Source organism: Gopherus evgoodei, chromosome 2 (assembly GCF_007399415.2).
Source record: "Gopherus evgoodei ecotype Sinaloan lineage chromosome 2, rGopEvg1_v1.p, whole genome shotgun sequence".
Classification (NCBI taxonomy): domain Eukaryota; kingdom Metazoa; phylum Chordata; order Testudines; family Testudinidae; genus Gopherus; species Gopherus evgoodei.
The window spans coordinates 255,652,038-255,675,509 of record NC_044323.1 but is presented as its reverse complement, the minus strand read 5'-3'; the positions used below and the strand labels follow the sequence as shown (position 1 = coordinate 255,675,509).

Genomic DNA, 23,472 nt, shown 5'->3' with positions numbered 1-23,472 from the left:
GAAATCAACCCATTAAACAGCCACCTCAGCAGTTACCAATAACAAAAAAGGGAAGAGATACTCCAGGCATTGAGGAAATTTATCAGGAAGGCTCATTGTGTGGGTAAGAAAAAGGATGGCAGCACCGAATTCTGTGTGGACTATAAAAAATTAAATGAAATAACTTCAAAGGTTCTTATCCATTACCACAAACAGATGATAGCCGGGATGCTGTAGCAGTGTCAGTTGGGTTTTCACAGTGGATGTTAAAGTGAGTATTGGCAAGTAGAGGTGGATCCAAACAACAGGGGAAAATCTGCTTTATAGCAGAACAAGGCTTTTGGCTTAAAGTGATAGCTTTTGGCTTGTACAATGCAACAGCCACATTTGAGAGGCTAACAGAGACAGTATATGTTGCATGCCCCTCTCAGCCTGTTTGTTATACCCAGATGATATTCTGGTACATGCTAAAACCTTTGAACAGGAACTAAAACATTTACAAATGGCCCGTGATAAGCTGAAGGCAGACAATTTGAAACTGAACTCAAAGAAATGTAAGGTATTCCAAAAAAGGGTAATCTACCTCAGGTGCACAATTAGTGAGGAGTGAATGTTTACTGACAAAAAGAAAATTGGAGGATGTACAAAGCTGACCAACTTCCCAGACACTCACAGATGTGCAGAGTTTATAGGCCCCTGCTCCTGTTCCAGAAAGTCCATTTGTGGATTTGCCAATACTGCATCGGTTGTGTGAGAAAGGGAAACCAGTTCAGTGGTCAGCAGAGCAAAATGTAGCATTTTGAGAGCTAAAAAAGGCTCTACTGACTGCTCCGGTCTTGGCCTATCTGTGTTTCAAAACCCTTTTCATATTTGATACAGATGCTAGAAACTAAAGTTTGGGGGCAGTATTGGCACAACACAAGGGACTTGAGAGGGTGGTAGCTTACTATAGCAAAAATCTAAGGTCTCCTGAGAGAAATCACTGCACTACCAGAAAGGAACTCCTAGCAGTGGTTACAGCTATAGAAAATTTTCATCATTACTTGTATGGAAGGAAGTTTCTGGATCGGATAGGACAGACTTCCTTGCAATGGCTCATTAGATCTAGGAATCCTGAGGGACAGCCTTGACTGTTGGTTGGGATAACGGCAGGGTTAGGATTTCACAGTCAGACAGTGGATCGGTCATAAGCATGGTAAGGCTGATACCTTGTCCAAACAGCCTTATTGGGAGGCTAATTGGAAACACTACCCCAAGCAGATGCATCCAAAGAAGTGGGTATGCACCCACAAAAGCTCATGCTCCAAAATGTCTGTTAGTCTATAAGGTGCCACAGGATTCTTTGCTGCCCCAAGCAGGAGAGCAAGGAATTAGTTGCTCAAGGGAATGGATGTGGCTCTCTTTCTTGACTTTTCAGAAGTGCCTATGTTCTTAATTCATCCATGGCACAATGGGGATGGAGTTGCAGGAATGGACCCCAGAGCAATTAAAACTCTCCCAAAGAAAGAATCCTCATACAGGGATACAGTTTGAGTGGAAAATCAACCAGTAAATGCAGTCAGCCTGGAATATAGTGTTCCCTCACAACACCACAATAAAAGGTTTCTAGTCACACTAGGAAAACTTGGAATTTAAAGTTGAAATATTGTACAGAAGATGGTAGAAACCAGTGGGTGATGGATACAGGCACCAGTGGGTTGTCAGGTACATTGAAAAAAAGTTCTGCGGTTATGTCATGAGATCAAAACTGATGGACATTTTGAGGTTGCAAAAACCTTAGCCAAGTTAAGGGAGAATTTCTATTGGGTAAAGTGCAGGGAGGATGTAGAAAGGTAGTGGAGGAAATGTGATGCTTACATTGCAAAGAAGGGCACTGGGAGTAGCTCTTTGCAGCAGTATCTTGTGAGGGCACCAATGGAGTGCATTGCCATTCATGTTCTTGGGCCCTCGCCTGAGACGGAGGCAGGTAGTCATTATTTGCTGGTAGCTATGGACTACTTCACAAAATGGCCTGAGACTTACTTCATAGGAAATTAAGAGGCTGCAACAGTAGCAGTAATTCTAGTGAATTAATTCTTCACCTGATTTAGGGTCCGGGGTTAGGAACTCACTTTGAATCCAAAGTGTTTCAACAGGTCTGAGGGATTTTAGGGAGCCACAAAACTCCACCATGCCTTCAGATTCTGCATGTCTGAGGTGCTGCAAAAGGTTCAGTAGGACTTTGGGGTTCAGCTGCTAACCTTTGTAGAACAGTGAAGACGCAATAAATCGACCAGTGAGCGCTCTCCTGTCGACTCTGGTACTCCACCAGAGTGAGAAGTGTAGGAAGAGTCGATGGGAGAGCGTCAGCAGTCGACCTAGTGCAGTGAAGACACCGTGGTAAGTAGATCTAAGTACGTCGACTTCAGCTACATTATTCACATAGCTGAAGTTGTGTAACTTAGATTGATTCCCCGCCCGCCCAGCATAGACCAGGTCTTAGCTATGCCGATATAAGCTTTCCTGAGTAGACCAGGCCACAGAAAACTGAAAAAAAAAATGACAGAGAGTGAGGGACAGACTGAAGGAGCAACTGAAATCATAACGACTGTCTCTGGAAGAAACCTGGGAAGAGGTTTTGGGGCCCAGGGTGCAGCCTGAAAAGAGTGCTCTTGGTGCTGTAAGCAAAAGAAGCTGTTTCCTGCTATTTAATTCCTGCATTCAGAAACATAGGACTTTGTACTTCTTTGTCAATAAATAAAACTATATCAGAGAAAATACCAGACTCCATTAACTTCTGCTTCCAACTAGAACATCAATGGAGACCTGAAATTTTACTAGCACTCGGTTCAAAAGAGGGGCAACAATAACATCATAAACACACTGCCAGGAATTTTATTGCAAGACATGCATTCTGAAAAAACCTGCTGTCATGTTAGAACAAAAACTTTAAACACACTTTTCTTCATCAATATCTTGGCTTTGCATTGCAGGTTTAAGCATTGTTGAGATTAACTACTACCAAATAAGGGATCACAAAACACAGATAAAAATCAGGAGTTAGTTATATGATTACAGGGTTAGCTTCCTCCAAAATGTTTATATTTTGAAAATTGTTGGCTCCAAGACAGTTTTATGAAGTTATCCTTCATGCCATGCAATCCTTTGAAGAGACAAATGTGCACAGCTAATATGGGAATAATATTATGTGATATTTTCCTCCTAAATACCAATCCTCAAAAAGTTTTATAATTTTACCTAGCATCATCAAAAATAGCTAGTGATGGCATTTAAAATGTCCTTGATCCCATACAGTAAATAATACTTGGCTGAAAACATTTTAGATCATACTCACCACTAAAATATTATATATCTGTGCTTCCAAAGAGAGTTCTCTCTTTACCAGCTTATTCATTACATTTCAGTGCATTATACAACATGCAAAGAAACAGAAATATAAAGGGTAAATTAAATGGATTAATATTGCCAATGTGTATGGCTTGCTCACCTCATAGCAGATATCCTTATGAAATATTTGCTTCATAACAGTTTTGTGATGTGGCATGGTAGATCATGTAAAGTTCATGCAGAGCTTATCCTACTCCTTAACTTTTAACCTTCATATGAAAAGTCCCTATCATTTTTCCCTTTTGCAAGCCAAATTAATGTCTGAGTCAGAGAGTTACATTAACAAACCAATGGAAGCTAAGCACAAGAGGATGGAACATCCTTTCTTTAAAAGGATTATATTAAAACACAGAGTATTTCACAACATCTGGGACATAAAGTTGTGCCTATGTATCTGCAGGCAGAACTGGACTCTATACGTTTAGTTAGACGAAGAGTCTGACATTTTGAAAATCTAGTATTCTCAGTCAAAAAAGCAAATACTGTAACAGATTATTTTATTACATTATTTACCTTGTGTAACTGGTAGTACTGCTCAGCACCCACCCCTCCTGGTTCTTCCGCAGTCCACAGCACCAACCGCAGAGTTCTTTTGGGGCGGAGCCCTAAGACATACAAAATTAAATATGGCTTTTAGTCCCAAATATTCTATTTGTCTAAACAATTCATGTGTTGGCCTCCACTTCCCCAGGGCAGCTGCATATGGATTTCCATCAAACAGCCACTTCTGCTCTATGACCTCAACAAAAAAGTGAGCGTTAGTACTTTTACTGCTGCAGAGTAGAAGATGTATAGCTGGAGCTACTATTAGTGTGGTAGCAGAGGAAGCCGCTGTGTGTTACAGCCATCTCTACAGGCCTGAACAACAGACTCTCCACAGTCACTTCCTTTCCCAAGCCTCTTACAGGGCAATATGTGCTACTGCCCCTACCATGCCTGAAGTAAATCAACTAACCAAACCACTTTCAGCGGACTTGCTGGTAAGGATCCTCACCTTAATTGAAGATATGCTATTAGATTTGTATGAGACACTCTAAGGGTTTTAAGCACTAAAGGACAGTAGGACATAATTTTGCTATTCATTATACATTACTAAGAATGAAACAGCAGAGAGAGCTGTACTTTAGATCCTTACACACAACAAGCAGTTGAGCATATGGAAAGCTTTTAAAAGCAAGGCAAGTGCAGGACAATTCTGTGAGGGCAATATCAGCCGAAGAAGAAAAGCAGGGTCTACACTGCAAAAGAGTTTATTTCTGTAGCAGATCCGGGCAGGTATAAATTCTGGTCTTTGATTTATGGTTAATTAATTGAATTAATTAACAACAAGGAGTCTGGTGGCACCTTAAAGACTAACAGATTTATTTGGGCATAAGCTACTGTGGGTAAAAAACCTCACTTCAAATGCATGGAGTGAAAATTACAAATGCAGGCATTATATAATGACACATGAAGAGACAGGAGTTACCTCACAAGTGGAGAACCGGTGTCCACAGGGCCAATTCGATCAGGGTGGATGTAGTCTACTTCCAATAACAGATGAAGAGGTGTTAATTCCAGGAGAGGCAAAGCTGCTTTTGAATGAGCCAGCCACTCCCAGTCCCTATTCAAGCCCAAATTAATGGTGTTAAATTTGCAAATGAATTTTAGTTCTGCTGTTTCTCTTTGAAGTCTGTTTCTCAAGTTTTTTTGTTCAAGTATAGCTACTTTTAAATCTGTTATAGAATGTCCTGGAAGATTGAAGTGTTCTCCTACTGGCTTTTGTATGTTAATTAAATCTGGTAAATCAGTTCATGAAAAAGTATATTTATTCTGTGCATCAACATTTAACACTTTTTTAAAAAATGCTTACGGCTCCCATACAGTATAATTTTTAAGAATAGTCAAGAAAAGATGGGCATAGAGTGAAGCCAGTTGTGAAAAAGTTATGGGAATGTAGTCATGCACATCTCTGTCATTAATTATAACCACCACCACCCAATTTTCCCCACCTGAAAGAAATCCGGAATACAATAGAAACAAAATATTCAAAATATGAAAAACTTACACTTCCTATTATTCTGTAATTCAGCAGGTACAAACAACAGAATCCAGTAATTAAAACTAAATTTTCTAAATGCAAGTCATCTGACTTTAAATGCAGGAGAATGCTCGTTTTCTAAAAACCACTTCCTCCTCCACCCCCATCCCAACAGTTTGCTGCTCCACTTCTAAGTAATTACAACACAGGATTAGTATCCTTCCTATTTCAAATCAGCCAGATGGCCAATGATGTCATATTAGAATAATAATATAGATATCGCATTGAAGTTAGCAAGAATGGCCACAAAATAACCAAACTTGGCAGTAGCTTGGTTAATAAAAAAGGCTGCTCTAAGACATAAATCATGTTCTGGCCCCAAACTGACATCAGAAGAGAGTGTGTCACATTCCAAATGGTGCTAAAGATTAAGACTTAAGTAACAATTAGACAGGATTTGCTGCCATCTTATGCACTCCAGAAGTGGCTAGAGATTACTTAAGTATTTTAGCCACCTTTGTTAAACATTAAGCTTGATGATCGAGATCTTGATGAAGCTATGGTTTTATCAAATTAACAAGGCTAACCTTTGAGCAGAGATTATCACCCTCAAAAAACAACTCAAAAGGAAATTAATAAAAAAAAGTTGGGTTACGAGTCACAAACACAAAAAAGAAAGAAATCTAAATTTAATTCTGACACACAAAGTCGTTAATTTGTTGTGCTACTGATATTACAGGTATCTCATTGCAGGCCAGTCCATGGTTTTACATACAATGTCTAAAATCCTGATGCCACTGAAACCAATGGCAACTTTGCCCATGTATGTTCCATAACCAAAGTATAACTGACTAAGTCAAAATGCATCAAACTTTATGTCTGAATTCCTGGTTCTTGCTAGCTTGTGTCACAACTTACTGTTATTTAAACTTTGTGTGTGTGTATGAAAGATTGAGATCAATAGTGCAAAGTACTAAATTCCCTAAAGTAAATACTTTCCCACTACAGATTAGAAATGTAAACCAACTATTCATATGGAAGGTTAGCAATTAATGGTACAGTCAAGCCTAACAAAAATAGGGTCTGATAGGTAGTCAGAGAAGTTCTTTTAGAGAATTCATAATACAGTTTAAAAGGTTATATTCACATTCAAAATGTCAAAATTATTCTGCCTTCACACTGAAGAAAGGATTAATTTCTTTAAAGTTCATAACACTGGGCCATATTCAAAGGCAATTTAAATGATGGTGTAAGTCACACAAGGTATGCAAGTAGGTTGAAGAAAGGTTGTAAGTGGATGTAAGAGGTAAAGTAATGTAAGTTGCATTGATCCAGTATTCACTGGGTGTGTAAAATGAAGGGGCAGAAGGCAGGAAAAGTCTTCATCTTATACTATCCTGTTAGTTGCTATTACTGCTGTAGCCCCATCCCTTCTGGTGTTTTCACCTATGTGCTACGTTCGTTTTGCACACCCTGGGTCAGATCCTGCACTTGCCCCTTATGTGAGTTCATTACATTGGTGGGGAGAGCATACTGATCTTTCTCCCTCTTTTGCACAGCGAGCATAAGGGCCAGGCAGAATCAGAGAAGTCAGCTGCACCTAATAAAAAAGCATAGCAGCAGACGTACAGGCTGCGTGCCTGGGAACTCTGGAAGCCAGGATGTCTCCCAGGGCTCCCTCTGGGGCACTGCAGCTCCACCATGCCAAAGGGCTACGCCTAAATGGAACACTTGAGTCTCCACTGAATACCAAACTGGTGCAAATTACGCTACATGACCACTTATCCCACTGTTTAAGCCACTGCTATATTTGTTACAGAAATTTCCATGGAGCTGCACTTGCTTACACCAGCTTCAAGTTTGTCCCGCTTTCAAATTTAGCATTTTTCCCCATTAGTAGCCTACAGTCTGCTTTTATAAAGTACATTTATGTACCTGAAACAAGATACAAAATGGCCCTGTACAGCACATTACATTGTTGTTATTCATTAAATCTGTACTGCATCCTTTATGTTGTTCAGGTTTGTAGGGTTATCAGGTTTCATTAGACCCAAGAGATTCAATGGATCACACTAGCATTTAAAGCCCTGACAGGACACTTGAGACATCTTTGAAAAATGCCTGATGCCAATACAAGAGGAAAATCTAAATTCTCTGTGTAGAAAACACAAAAAGAAATGTACAACTACATGCTTGGTTAACAGAAGCCTCAGAATTAGGTGCCAAATGCATTAGTAAGATTTGTGTATGTTCTGGCACTGGCCTGGTTTCCATAAATATAATTAAATGATACACTAAATATGATTTCCTATAAGGGTTCTCACTGTGATATTAATAAGGAGGTGTTTTCATAGTTCTTTTCTCCTGACTCTACTCATTTACAATGGTTTAAGTTAGGAAAAACTCCACTCATCACTGGTTTGAATTAGTTATGCAAGATAATAATCTTACACAGCAAAAAGTCTGTCTCTCTAACACCAGCATACTATTTGCATCTGTGTCCAATCATCACTCTATTATTCCCCAGAGTTGACATCTCTGTTCTCCTTGTCTAATGGTTTATATCTAGTAGTTTGAGGGCCCATTTATTTTCTCCCAAACACATGGTGCCAAGGATTCAACACTATTAATAAATATGCTGTACATGGTGCTATTCCTCTAATTCAAACAGCCTAATACCAACAATTTAAATTAAGTGCCTGATGCACATCTGATGGAAGCTCCTACCTATTTATAGTTGGCAAATGATAGTGGCCCATTAAAAAAGGAATCCTTTGATCCTGGGTAAGAAAGAGTTTAGAATCTGAAGTTGAACACAAACCTCCTGCTCACAACCAGTTAAAAATTCATTTCAGGTGCAGGAAGGCTGGGAAACTATCCCTTTTAAGAGAAAAATCTATTCACATTACAATAGCATTCACTGGATTGAATGATAAATTTAGCAGAACAGATAGACAATATTAAACTAAGTTATACAACATATACAATTCTTTTGGATAGCAAGCCCTTACCCAATAACAAAAACAGAAGCTTTTCATTGACAGTTAATAGAACTAAGCACCCTAGGTGTTTTTGGAAATCCCACCCGTTCTGATTTAAAAAGTCTCTTCGTACAATTATGCAGAAAATTAGCTAGTGGGAGAAAGAAAGATTTTTTTCTTCAAAATTAAGGGAGAAATATAAAGGGTTATTTAAAACCATTAAAAAGAGAAAGAACTTCGTGTAAAAACACATTTACGTATTCCTATCCTTTAAAGCCCAACTTTGGTATACCAATATCCTAGATAAGTTAAAAAATGTGACAGGAATATAGCTTTTTGGGTTGGAAAATATGGCATGCATGTGTTTTTTTAAAGTAGATCATACAAGTTGCTTTGTTTGTTGTTGTTTGTTGTTGCTTTTGCTTTGTTTGTCTGGGTTATTTTATTATATTTTATTTTCATAATGTTCAGGCCCAAAAGAAAGAGTAGACAGTGTTGGAGCAGATATTAGCGATGGGAATCTAGCAAAGATGCGGTGAATTCTGAAGATGGTTTGAGGGAAGAGACTGAGGATTCTTGGACCTCAGGAACAAGGAAGGCTGTTGCAATCATATGGGTTAACTAGAAAAGCAGCACAGAGTCATGAGTGGGAAAACCCCACCGAAGGTGTAGTTGGCAGAAAGTAGGGGAAAAGAAGAAAAAAAGGAGGAAGTGAAAACTGAGATATAACCAGTGCTGGGGAGAGCTCTGGAAGTGAGGACAAAGTTTAAATGTGATTTGGGAAGAGTCCAGTGAAGGGATTATAATGTATGTGTTTGGTGAGAGAGAGGAAATTACTGTCTGAGTGACAGGACAGGAAGATTATTTCAGCTGAGCATTTTGTATACACTTCAGAAAAGAGGAGGGAAAGGAGGAGGCAGAACATGAGATAAGGAAGGTACATGGAGTAGGGACAGAGCAGGAGGGTTGGATTTTAGAAGTCATTTAGAGGAGGAAGGGAAACTGCATTTGGTTACAGTGTGAATGTGGAAGGAGAAGGACAAGGAGAAACTGAGATTACTCCAAAGGCTGTGAGCTGAGTGGCAGGCAGAGACAGAGAGGGAACCATGAATTTGTCATTTGTTATAGAGAACAAGGGGAACAGAGATAGGGGAGGGTTTAGGAAGGAATCATGGGAAGCTTACTTTTGACATGTTTAGTTTAGGAAAGTGATGGGATATGCAAGAGGAAATGTTAGAGAGGCAGCTGGAGATTCAAGACTGGACAGGACAAAGGAGTTGATTTGTGAGGAATCTGTAATCATGGTCAGTGGCAGATTAGCCATTGGGCCAATGGAGCCTGTGCCCAGGGGCCCTAGCCAATTGGGGCACCCCTGCGCCCTGACCTGCTCCGTCTGCCCAGCACTCCCTCGCAAGAATGCTGGGTGGGCGGAGCAGAGCAAGCCCCTGCACCCCAACCCCTCTCCCTGGCAGCAGCTGGGGTTGGCGGGGGGGAAGACTGCAGGCGGAAGGGGTCGGGAGGAGCCCCCACTTGCTTTGGCCAGGACTCCACAAAACCGTAATCCACCCCTGATCATGGTAGCTAAAACCATGTGAATGAGGTCACCTAGGGAGGGGGCCTATTGGAAGAGAAGTAGGGAGCCAAGGACAGAGCCCTGAGATCTCACCGGAAGAGAAAGACATTGAATGAAAATGGCAGGAAGAACCAGGACAATGGAGTCACTGAAGCTAATGCTTATTTAAGATGCTCTTTGTACAGTGACTACAGGGCCAGGTTAAATGAGTGTTACAGAGCAATATACCGAGTAGTTGTGCCTTCCTGTATCTGGGGTTTTAAATAGAGAACTGATTAGCACAGTGCCCAACAGCAACACAATTCACACCCTCAAATACAATCTATTACTCTCTCTTCCTGACTAATAGCCAGTGTAAATTTAAAACAAAATCCCCAAAGTAAAAAAATACACATAAAAAACCAAAGTGCTGTTTCAGCCACCTCCCTGCCCCTATGGAAGATCCAGGTCTCTGAGCAACCACCAACAAGCAGAGAGACATTCTCCACCTGTAGTGTTCATTTTTTTCTGCTTGAGTAATCTAATCTGGGGACTCCCTTCCTCTCTTTCAGCAGCAGATTATTAGAAATACAGGAAAACATTGTAAAAGTCTTGTAGAGCAGAAAATACCATGTCCTCTCACTCTCGTTCTGACACTTTACAAAGTGTGGCTTGGATGTTAAAGTACAGTATTCTCAGCTCTGCCTGTGGCCTCTGATGTACTTTATGTTTTGGAAAAGTAGATTGGAAAATCAGCAATTTAATGCTCAGTCCACACTGCCTTTATCTTCCCTCAGTCTTGATAACACAGACACCTGTCTAGTGCTAGGCTAGGCTATACTGAAAATATATAAATTAAAATAAAACCCACAAGAACAAGATGATGCAGTGACCTCATTCTGAATGGTTCTTGGCATTTCAGCAGCTCCATTGGGTTTTGCACTTGGAAAAGGCTGAAATTCCCTCTGGCACCAAGTTTTAAGACATTTTAAAAAAAATATAAATAAAGAGCCATTCTTTATCTTGAAGCTAGTGAGTACACTTGAGTTTGCAGTGAAGAGGAAGCCAACAGGAGAAAGGACAATAAGCTTATAGGGGTCTGTTTGCCTAAATTTACCAAAGCAGCAATATACTTTATGGCAGGACCACAAATATAATCATTCTTTTAGTATAGTGTACTAACATGAGAAGTAAATACTCCTGTATTTTCTAGATGTGCAGTTCAGCTTGGATGTTAAAATGAAAGCATGACATTACTTTCCACATTTAAAGTAAGAGCAGTGCAGGGAAATATTTTTCCTATTTAGCAGATTCAAAAGTTTCTTTCTCCATATATAAAAAGCAGTCACATACCAAAAGATGCAACTTTTGGAGGGAGAGTCTATCAGAACAAGAAGGTAATATCAAGGATGCAGATATTTTAATTAAAAAGTAACTACTGTAAAAGGTGACAATATTGCTTTAATTTGTTTCACAACATGATAGCCTACCTCTCATACAGCAAACTACTGCAAATCCACAATTATGATCAATGCAGGAACATTTTAAAATTTAAAAATAAGTTAAAATGACATTCAAATTACTTTTAATTAAAATTATGTGAGATGAACTAGAATATTGCACTAACAGAAGAGGTATTACTTCAGTAAGAAGCATGTTATAATAGATAGCTTCAGTACTCATGTATTAAGCCAGCGAATACGGAACAGAGAAATGTGAATTGATACATGGGCTACAGCAAATGGAAGAGAAATCTATTTTATGTAATACTTCCTGACTTACAGTTTTCCAGACACATTAGTCAAGGCCATAATTCAGGAAACAGTTTCAATTACAATTTTAAAAAGCCTTAAAGGGACACTGTCAACTCTCATTCTTGTGAGATCCAAACATTTTGATATAGATAGAACTCATAGACTCATAGACTCTAGGACTGGAAGGGACCTTGAGAGGTCATCGAGTCCAGTCCCCTGCCCTCATGGCAGGACCAAATACCGTCTAGACCATCCCTAATAGACATTTATGTAACCTACTCTTAAATATCTCCAGAGATGGAGATTCCACAACTTCCCTAGGCAACCTTGCAGTTCATGCCCATGATGTTTTAAAAACATTCTTTTCAAGTGTAGTTCTCTCTGGCTTTGTCCACACTAGGAAACAGGAGTTTAGTTTTACCAGTGCTGACCATGGTTTGTCCTTGTTAACATTTACAGCAGGGTGGGCAAACTACGGCCCCCGAGCCGTTTTAAGCTGGCCTGTGAGACGCATCATGTGGCTCAGCCCCACTCTGGCACTCCGGCTGGGGCACTGGGCCGGGGGCCACACCACGTGGCTCGGCCCCGCTCTGGCTGGGGCGCTGGGCCGGACCACAGAGTTTGGCTCTGCTCCAGCACTCTGGCCGGGGCGCTAGTTCGGGGGCTGAACCACCCGGCTCCCAAAAGCCATAGTATGGCCTCACTCCGGCTCTCATGCGCTTCAATGGGAGCTGCAGGGGTGATGCCTGTCAATGGGGCAGCGTGCAGAGCCGCCTGGCCGTGCCTCCACATAGGAGCTGGAAAAGGGACATGCCACTGCTTCCAGGAACCGCTTCAGGTAAGCACTGCTCGGATCCTGCACCCCGAGCCTCTCCCCACCCCCAAACCCTCTGCCCCAGCCCCTCCGACTCTCCAAACCCCTCTATCCCAGCCCGGAGCATCCTTCTGAACCCCAAACCTTTCATCCTCAGCCCCACCCTGGAGCCCACTCCCCCAGCCGGAACCTGCACCCCTTCTGCACCCCTACCCCAGCCCTGATCCCCTTCCTGACCTCCAGCACCCTGGGTTCCAGCCCAGAGCACCCTCCTACACCCCAAACTCTTCATCATCAGCCCCAACCCAGAGCCCACACCCCCTCCTGCATCCCAACCCTTATTTTGTGAGCATTCATGGCCTGTCATACAATTTTTATTCCCCGATGTGACCCTCGGGCCAAAAAGTTTGCCCACTCCTGATTTACAGCTAAGCCAATTGCTGAAACTGTGCTATTTCTCATCATACACATGGTCTCTCACATGTATATATATTCCATCCGTCACTGAAGTTTGTGTGGATCACACAGCCAGTGAATGCATGCAAGCCTTATACGCAGGGATCCTAGTTTTCTGTGATAAAAAACCAAAATTCTCTGATTAAAAAACCCCCCAAACACATGAAAATCCATGTTTTCCACGATTCAAATGAAATGCTGAACTTTAGTTGCCTAGCCACACTATATATAAGTATCAGTTGAACACATTTTATTGATATATTTGCAATTTTTAAGCAAGTTCAAAGCCTACCAGTGCCATCAATCATTATAATAAAATAAAATTAATAGAACTGCAATTTGTATTTGTCTACCTTCAAACATAATTTACAGCCTTGCTGCATAGAGTACAGAACAGCACATTACCATCAATGTGAAATTAGTCCTTGCCAAACTCAGCAATAGAGTCTTTAGGGGTGATTTTTAAAGTTTTTGGCACCTTTTCGTAACTTTACTTACGTTTGGAGGCTGAAGTGAAATTTGAGATGCATTAAAACACACACCCCTTTAGGCTGTTGAGTAACCTCTATATGCCGGAAGCACTTAGCCTCTCTGTGCCTCAGCTCCTCATCTGTAAAATGGAGATAAAAGCACTGCTCTGCTGCACAGGGTGCTGTGAGGATAAATACATTGAAGGTTGTGAGGCACTCAGATACTGTGGTGATGAGGGCCATAAAAATACCTAACAGATAGATGTTATTATTTCATGGGCTCTCATTAAGAGGTGCAGAGATACCTGGTTTACTTAGCAAATACTTTCAGAAAGTATATACAGTTAAAAGCCACTTCAAGGATATGACAAACAGCACGTAACCTCATACTTAGAGCTCACTCAACTGTTTTGTTATGAAGCTAGCCCTTCTTGTAAATTTAGGAAACTGTTCACAAACCGATACAATTTTCTTTCAATATTTGTGTGAGGCCAATGGATTCACAACTACTTGACAATGAACCTTTGGCCATTCCCTAAACATTTTTTTAAATCTTACCCCCAGGAATTTGGTAACTCAACTGTTTCAGTTTTACCAGTCCTTCCACCTTCCCTTTCCCTAAAAAAACCAAAAAATAAAAGACCAACCTGGAACTAACAAGCAAATCAGTCAAACACATACACACAATGAACAGCAGAGAATTTCTTTATAAAAATACAGACCTTTCCCATAAGTAGCACATATAATTAGTGACAACAGCAGATGCAAGACCATAACTGCATCATGGCTAGGTACTGTTAGATCAATGGAAAAGTCTAGATAGTGGTTATTATGCAAGCAACTTTGTAACAGAGTGAATGAAAGTGCCTCATTTTAACAGAATCAACAGCACGTAGCAGCTTCATTATATAATCTAAAAGTCATAACCCAAAATGCTCAGCTCCCTTTACAACAGTCTTACTTTGCCATTGGTATTGGAAAGCTAGTTTTTATACTCATATATATGATAATTTACCAAAACCAGCAAAGCAATGCTGAGATATAGCTTTCTATATCTAGAGAGAGAACCGAAACAGCACATTACGAGACCCACAGTAAGCAATAGAACTTATGCATGTGCACGCAGACAAGCCAAACTAGGCAGTGATTTTATGTCCTCTCTGGACTAGATTGAGATCATGAACTCATTTCATTGGGATCCAAGCCGGATATGAAGGCAGGTCTTTACGGTTCAAAATGCAGTGTTTGAACTCACTGTTCTATAGCTAGCCCCAAATTTAAACCATACTCGGTGTGTTTGCTTCTAAACAAAGCTCAGCTTGGTTCACTAATTTATTTGTCACATCATTTATGCATATAGAATTTTGCTGTTATTTATTGCGGAATATTCTGTTCTGTGCATCTGAATTTGTAAATCTTGCATTAACAAACCATCATGGGAAGATCAAATGCACACTGTATAGGTGTAACAAGAACTTATGTAACGGCAAACCAGAATAGAGGTCGCCAGCAAGACTCTAATAATTCCCAGCTGAGAAAAATAGGCCTTTGCCACAGGTTTTACAGTAAACATATAGGCCACCCAACCTACTACCTGAGGAAATCAAATATTTCAATAAGGAGTGAGCAATGCATTTCATTCTTGCATCAAAGGAAACCCACTGAACAAAAGTTATACGATGTCACTAAGAACTTGCCCTTAGCAGATACAAAACAGTATACTCTGAAGAGCAAAGTCAGCAAATAAGAAACTTTTTTTGGGGGGGGACTATACATGATTTTTCAAGAATCATACAAAAGAAGACAAAAAACAATTTGAAAGCAATTAAGAATTTCCACATCTGAAAATTATTTTACTCTTCCTTCGCCCCAAAAAACAAAATAAAAAACAAAAAATCCCAAAAGCCACAAATTACTTTTAGTCACAGACTTTACTCTATTTAAATCTACTCATTCTGCAGCCAGGAAAACAAGAGGGAAGGGTTTCAAATAAGCAAAATGAAAGATGCATTTATTTATTTATAGACGTGTCTGGCACTTGTCGTCGTTGTAGTATATGAGTGGCTAATAGCATAACAGAACACTTAACATCCTTCTCCCTCATAAAGAGCTCAGCATGGAGTGATGAGCTTTTCAAGTATACATACTCTTGTCATTAGAACTATGGAACATTAAAAGCCTCACAGGCAAGGCTGGAGGTTAAACTGAGCCATAGTTGAGGATCACGGGGGCTGTTTTTATTTTTAAACAAACATTTAGATGATTTGGAACTATCACCTACTTTGTGTGTGTACCATTGAGCATAGAAATAGGACAGTTGTGAAGACAACTGTGGCTGGTTACTCATGAATAACTGGTCATTTGTTCACTACACTCTTTAAAAATTACTTAAAGCTGCACTCTATAGAAAGTGTACACAGTCTGATGGGTTAAAGCACTTAAGCATATGCTTAACTTGGGACTTAGACACCTAAATAAGAATTGTAGAAGATGCTTAAGTGCTCTGCTGAATTGGGGCCAAAATGCAGAAGTGTTTTACGCAAGCCAGTTTTCACAGTTGTGATGCTATAGACCTTTTATGGCCTAACTTTGAGGGAATCCTAAAGTACGGACAGTCAAAAACTGGCATAATTACATCGCTTGTGCATGTTCACGCAACGCTCCTTCTGTTGGCGGAGCATGTCTACAGTTGGTACTCTACCATTGACAGAGAGCAGTGCACTGTGAGTAGCTTCTTTATGTTCGCATGGCAGTGATGCGTGTCCTGTTCATAGCCCTTATCCAACAAGCAAGAGAAAGCTGACTGTAGGTACTATAGGTACTGAAGGTAGGTACTGAAGGTACTGAAGTTCTTATGGCTGGAGCAGAGGTGAGACTGCACAGCCTCTTCTCTCCACAGTGCCAGCAGATCCAACAACTCAAGTGTGGTCCAAGTGGGAGAGCGTTTGCTGTGTGGAGCCACCACAGTCACCTAGGAAGATGCGATGTGAGCTGTCCACGCTGCGCAAACAGGAAGTGGAATTTAAAAAATTCCCGGGCCTTTAAGGGGGGAAGGGGGGCACAATGCCTGCATACCTGACTGTGCGGCAGTGGAGTTCAAACTTCTGACCAGAGTGGTCAGGATGAGCATTGTGGGACATCTCATGGAGGCCAATTATAGTGACATCACCAAGCACAGTGTCTACACAAACACTTTGTCAATATAACTTTGCCATAAAAAGCTCCATGCATCTCATTTTATTTTGTTGGCAAAGCAGGAGAGTTTTGTTGGCAGAAGGAGCATTGCAGTGTGTACACCTCCACTGTTTTGTCGATGAAAGCTGAATTTTGTCAACAAAACTGTATAGTGTAGACAATGCCTAAGTACCTTTCCCAGACCTGAGGAAGAGCTCTGTGTAGCTCAAAAGCTTGTCTCTCTGACCAACAGAAGTTGATCCAATAAGATATATTATTTCACCAACCTTGTCTCTCTAATACCCTGGGACTGACACAGCTACAACAACACTGTAAAGCACTACAGGGTTTATCTCTGGGGAACTGTCAATAGTTCCTTCTCTATTTTTTACTGTCTTTCCCAAAGCTTAGTGTCCAGGACAATCACAGCCAGACTCCATGAATGTTGTTCCTTCACTTTACCAGTGGCGGGACTGTAGGTTTTACTTCAAAATGTATCCCTCTCTCCACTTAAATGGTGCATACACAGTTAGAAAATTGTATTCTAATTATTTGAGCTGTCAAGCCAATAATATAGAGCCCATAGAGTGTCCTTATTCTAACATACATTTATTTACAAACTTTCATTACATTTTGGCGATGGTTATGACTGTTCAAAGCACTCTTTATGCACTCTCTTTTTTGTTTGGGAAGGTAACTAATTTGTTTTTCTGGATAGTGAATATTTATGCTCAGAATGGTGGAGCAGATGACTATCTTCAGTTTAAAAAAAATTATACCGAGAGTCCTGGAAGTCTTACACATTAGAACATTTCTTTAAATAAATATTTACCAAGATCCTTAATAAGAGATAATGCTTCCCATGATATAAATGCTCCACCACCATCATCCATGGCTCCTTGCCCAACATCCCAGCTGTCCAGATGTCCACTGACCAGTACAACCTAAAATGCAATTAGAAAAGGACATTTATATGAAAATATCAAACTAGAAAAGTCAAACAAGGTGCTTCTACCTATTGTGCTACAAGCATTCATAGGGTAGATATGCCCCATGTTGTCTAAAGATTTTCATAGTTCTGCTTTTTAGTTTAAAACAAGCATAAATCGAGGACCACAATACTTGCCATACTGGCTCAGACCATTGGTTTAATCAAGTCTGGTATCCTGCATCTGCTAGTGACTAATAACTAGTAACTAATGCTAAGTGAAAGATTTAGTCCCTCCTGCATGCCTAGCAATCTTTAGTGATCAGTTTAAACTCTTAAGCATGAAAAGCATGATTAACCTTATTTTAGGATGTATAACTAGTAAATATGTACTTAGATTGTAGGGTCCCCCAGGCAGAGACAGTCATTTTATAATGTGTTTGTGCAATGCTAAGCACAGTGAGGCCATGGTCTACGACTGGAATCCCTCTCTACTTGTTACCACAATATAAATCACCACCACCCATCTACTCCCACCACCATACCAACTTCCAGCACCATGTAGTTTTATAATTACACTAGTCAGATGGAAACTTTAAAAGAGATAATATAGGAGTTCAGAGTTTTATGAAGACACTTATAATAATGTAAGTACCGATTAATATTTGTTAGTATTATCCAGTTCTTTCTGATCCTCATAACTAAAGTATTTAATTCTAATATACTGTGGCTGTGAATGTCTGAGGTTGGCTACGCACTGCAGCTGAAATCTACCCTACACAACGCCTGAGTAACTGCTATGAGCAGGAGACAATTGCTTTCAAATATTTCAACTGAAAAAAAGATATTCACCGACATATTTAGAGATAGGGTATGCAATACATGTGGTGAAACTGACCATCAAAAACAGTCTCGAGAGTCTCTGGTATGCAGACTTCATGAACTAATACTGTAGCTAGACTGACATAGGTTCATTACTGTCCATTGGATCAGTGATCTGCAAACTCAAAAGATTTTAGAGAAGAGCTGTAAGGGCTCTGAAGGAGATGTTAACTGTCTAGAATGTCAAAAATTGTCTGTGCCACAACTTTAAAATGGCCATAGCATTTTAACCAGCAATTGGTTTTGGAAAGATAAATATTTACTCCTGGGAAATATAACTTCCAGCTGAAGTGAATTGAGGGCAAGTTTAAAAACATATTGAAAACAGAGTTTATAATAGATGTAATGCCTTAACTTCAGCCGTGAAAGAACGCCTCACTAACACTGGATGATGTTCCCTGGCAACAATCTCTACACAACAGTTTGATAGGGAATTACTTCTCATTCCTGTGAAATAACACTTATAGCAACAGCAGGAAACTTTGAATCAGACAATGGTGTAATCCCTCATGGGATTACAGAATCCAATCAAAAAGCATCTCTCCCAGCTTCAGAACATTACACTGAAACAGACTAAGGTTCAAATGGATTGAGAAGGTCAGAGTATTTTATGGAGGAGCTTTTACTTATAGTAATACCAAGAAGAATTAAGTAAATGCAACCACTGTATGTCTAAGAAATTTTACAGTATACCCACTTCTACAGTAACCATTGTTATGGAAAGTCCCTCTAGGAATGATCAATGAACCACTGTTCAATGGTTATACACATGCACACACTTTTATTTTGATTTGTAAAATATATTGTAAAAGGTGACCAAAGCTTTAGGCACTTTTTACATACATTATAAAAAAATTATAGCAACTCAAGCTACAAACCAACCTCCACTGAGAGCCCCTCCAACCAAACAACCCCCAGGACTCTCACAAAAACACTACCTCCATCCTGATATATGCCCATACAGATATATGGGTAAGGGTTACAGATGGAAACAGTTCTGCAGGGAGTTCCCTTTTAAAATAATATGGCAGTCATTTGAAGCGTCCTAGGGATCTGTGGATGCATTTGTGGACTAAGGTAGTTCAGGCTATCAAGGATGTATGATAAATGAATTTATCACATAGCTTTCCAATTTGTCACATAGCTGTCACCTCCACAGATGTGCTACATAAGTTGTATATGTACATACATATAAAAAATTTTTAAATATGCACCAAATTTCCATATATAACTGTCTGCTGATGCAGACAGAACATAAAACATGATACAATGATAGAAGTAATTTATTCAGTTTCACTAACAGAGAAACCACAAACATCTGTGTAAAATAGCACTGGGCTACATGTGCCAATTCTATAAAGATATTTTTAAGATTAGATAGATTTCCATGCAACAGGACAGTCTGAGCTTTGGCTTTTCTGAAGTTTCACCATGAAGCAACTGCCTTTCTATCTCAGAATCCTTATAAAGGGCAGCAGGGAAAGAGAAATGAAACAGAGGAAATTATTCTATTTTCTTGTAGGCCAGCATTGTTGACTGATACCAGATGCCTATCAATCATATACTGAATTCCTATAAATCAGGCTGCACTTAATATGAAAGCTAGGCAGAATCACTATTTACCCATACATCTATCAGAGCATGCTCCTTTTCCACATCTGAGTGCCTTATGCCACTACAAAACAATTCGCCATGGCATATTTGCTCAGATCTGCTCGAGTCATTATGCAAAAATTGTACTCAAGGAAAATGTCAACATCTCTAGTAGGAAGACAAGGTAGAAGCTTCCATTACACGAGCCACTTTCAGACTCTTCTTAAGAAACCCTCTCTTGACACTGATACTCTTCCCAATTACCATCCTGTCTCAAATCTTTCATTTTTGAGCAAAGTGTCTCCAACAGTTGTGGTGAAGGGACTCTGCTGTTACCTGGAGTCATTATTATAGGCAGTGCAGGTAACTATGCCTAAAGTTAAGGTTGCTCAATCACTTGGCATGAAATTTTCCATGCCTTGTGTCTGCTTCAGGTTGCTTTTTTTTTTTTTTTTAATTTCAGCTGAAAATGCTCAGCAGTTTCTTAGAATGAAATGAGGGGAAAATGTATTGTTTTGCCCATATTGAAACATTCTTACAGTTTAATTAAAAAGGTTTAGAACCTCCATGGTTTGGAACAGAGGCTTGACATTAGGAAGGGGAGGAAGAATGGCCTGATATCAGGGATGTGCCTTTTGTTGCCCCCATGAAAACTTCAGTTGACACATGCTCAGTAAAGACTTGTTAGAGTTGGAAAGCTAAATTTTCCAAAGATTCCATCTGCACTGAGGATGCTCCAGCATGGAGCTGCAGGACTTTCCTTGTAATGGCTGGTGTGGCACCCTGACTGAAATGCAGTGGGTTGATTAGATGAGGAGAAAGCATGTATGGGGTGGCTGGGATGAGGAGCCAAAGGTAGAGGTGGGGCAGGAAGGACATGGACAAGGAGGTCTGTAACTAAGTTCCCTTTAACCCATGCGGCCACCCAGTAGTCTATCAAGTGCCACGCATTTCAGGTGCCCCTCCCCACACTGCCACGCTGCTCCTGCCCTCTGCCTTGGAGCTCCTGGCCAGCTGCTCCCGGGAGCCTCCGGCTTGCTTTGCAGAGTGGAGAGGGAGGGGAGTGCTGATGTCTGGGTGCCTCCCTACTCCCATCCACCCTCTGCCCTTGTACCCCATCTCTGCAGAGCCGGGAAGGGGGACATGATTGGCTCAGGAGTGGGATGGAGGGAGCTTGCTGGCTGTTGCTGCTTGTCTGAACAAGCAGGCTTCAGACTGGTGAGTGCCAATCTACTTATAAGGGCAGCATACTTCAAGGGGCAACGTGCCTTTCTCCCCCTACACACACACTACACTGTCTCTCTCCCTCTCACACACAACATACTGTGTCTCTCTCACACTCACCTCCCAACACATACTTGTATTCTTCTTGTTCTTACTTCTTGATACATCCTGCAACGCACATATATTCTCTGTAATTTTATTCTTTCAAAGTGCGTTATTTTAGTTTCTGGACTGATCTATGCATTTCATAATTTTTATTTCTCTCTTACGCTTAAATGTAATTCTTTGAGTAGTGAGTTCTAAAAAGCCTAACTTTTCCTGGCTGGAGTAATTATCCCTATGATAACTTTTTAAAAATATATATATATATTATATCTAGGTTGTTTCTACTGGTGGCACACATCCGTACATTACTTTGATATTGGCGCACATAACAAAATTTGTTCCGCACGTGGATGGAAAAAATTAGAGGGAACTGTTAGGATATAGATATTCAGGCCTGTCTGTAAAGGCCTATACTTTAAGAATTTAGGTATTCATTTATCATTTAGCTAGTTATAGAGGTATAAAAGAAAGAATCAAAATCACTGTGTAAGGGTCTTCTCTCACTGTGACATCCTGAAACCCGGTTCTTAAGCTAAGGCTTTTGGCTAAGTAGCAGAGGCAGTCATAAGCTGGGAAGCATATGGTCACATCCTCACATTGCAAACTAGTCACATTGAAATAAGGCAATCTGGGGCCGGAAGAAAGGTGATCCGATCTATCACCTCCATATAAAGGGAAGAGCCTAGAAGATGTAAAAGGAAATTTAGTTTGATAGTTTTCTGTTTGGTAAGAACTGACTTATCAATATAGATACAGCTGGGAAACCCTTATGTCTTTATAGATGTAGTTGTGAAATCCTCACTTCTGTATAGTTTTGTCATTATAGTTCCCACTTTGCTATTGTTTATTTGCAGGGTATCTGTCTGGTTCTGTGATTGTTTCTGTCTGCTGTATAATAAATTTTGCTGGGTGTAAACTAATTAAGGTGGTGGGATACAATTGCTTAGCTAATCATGTTACAATATGTTAGAATTGGTTAGGTAAATTTCAGTAAAATGATTGGTTAAGGCATTGCTGAGAATATTACTATATAAATTAGGAGCAAGTCTCTGGAAGTAAGTTGGGATTTGAAAATAAGGAAAAAGGAACTTGGATTTAAGTTTGCTGGAAGTACACCCAATAACCATTGAATTGCTTGCACCTTCAGACTTCGGGTATTGTTACTCTCTTCATGCGAGAAGGACCAGGGAAGTAAGGGCGTGCAGGAATAAGACCTCTAACAGGAACATTGGTCTGTAACCATTAGAGGTTACTCCTCTCAGAACCTGGAATAGAACTCAGGAGTTGCAAGTCTCTGCATGCCTCTGCTGTCAGCAAATAGACTGTGCCAATAGGTTTCATAACTATCTCTCATCTCCCCTTAGCAGCTGATCCATATAATCACTCAACTACTGCTGTCAGTGACTCTCTTATCTTAAGAGGCAGAAGTCTGTGCTGTGAATCTAAAAGATTCTAATCATGTAGTGTATCATCTTGGAGTCAATGGATAAAATCTTTTTTTTTTTTTTTCAGTTTGCTTTTTAAAAAAAAACAACCTAAGAAATTAGATACCAAAAACTACATTAGAAGAATGTTATAGTGCAAAGTCAATCACTCATAACTTAAGAAGTACCAGAATTAAGGTTGCTTGTATAACATTAATTGTTGGTCCCCTTGTTGTATACACATTACAATATGGTCTTTAATTATATTACCATACTTTTCCCCACAGGAATCTGCCACAAGGAATCAGAAAAATTGCAAAGTAACTTCCAGATTGGCACACAAATGCAATTTTCTTGTATGTACAATATGCAGGTCCAATTTTTGAGGCCAGCTGAAAATTCAGATCACTAGATTCAATCCAATCCAAAAATTATTTAAAAATTTCTTTACACTCATTTCAGAAGTCCTTTTCCCTCCCCCACACATAAAAACTTAAAAAACCCAAACCAAATCCAACCAAACGTGATGCTACTGTATTCTGTAGCTAGGATCTAAATATTGTTAAAAAACAACTCCTCAGATGGAGGAACCCACTTACAAATTGAGGTCTGTGCGTTTAAGCACATACATGCATAAAGCATGTGTATCATTATTTATTTGTATTGTCGTAATGCCTAGGAGTCCTATTAATGGGCCAGGATCCTATTTTGCTACAAACACAGAACAAA

The 23,472-nt window shown here is 40.0% G+C and overlaps 1 protein-coding gene across 2 annotated transcripts in view; it reads right to left on the bottom strand.

The window, feature by feature from the left end:
• The window catches only part of CPQ (carboxypeptidase Q), a 248,406-nt gene that overhangs the window by 78,377 nt on the left and 146,557 nt on the right, over nucleotides 1–23,472 (bottom strand). For both annotated transcript variants that reach the window (XM_030553530.1, XM_030553529.1), the window contains exons 5-6: nucleotides 17,420–17,531; nucleotides 3,880–3,971 (exon numbers count right to left, since the gene is read on the bottom strand). In XM_030553530.1, the coding sequence (XP_030409390.1) occupies nucleotides 3,880–3,971; nucleotides 17,420–17,531 (204 nt within the window). The remainder of the gene's footprint in view (nucleotides 1–3,879; nucleotides 3,972–17,419; nucleotides 17,532–23,472) is intronic.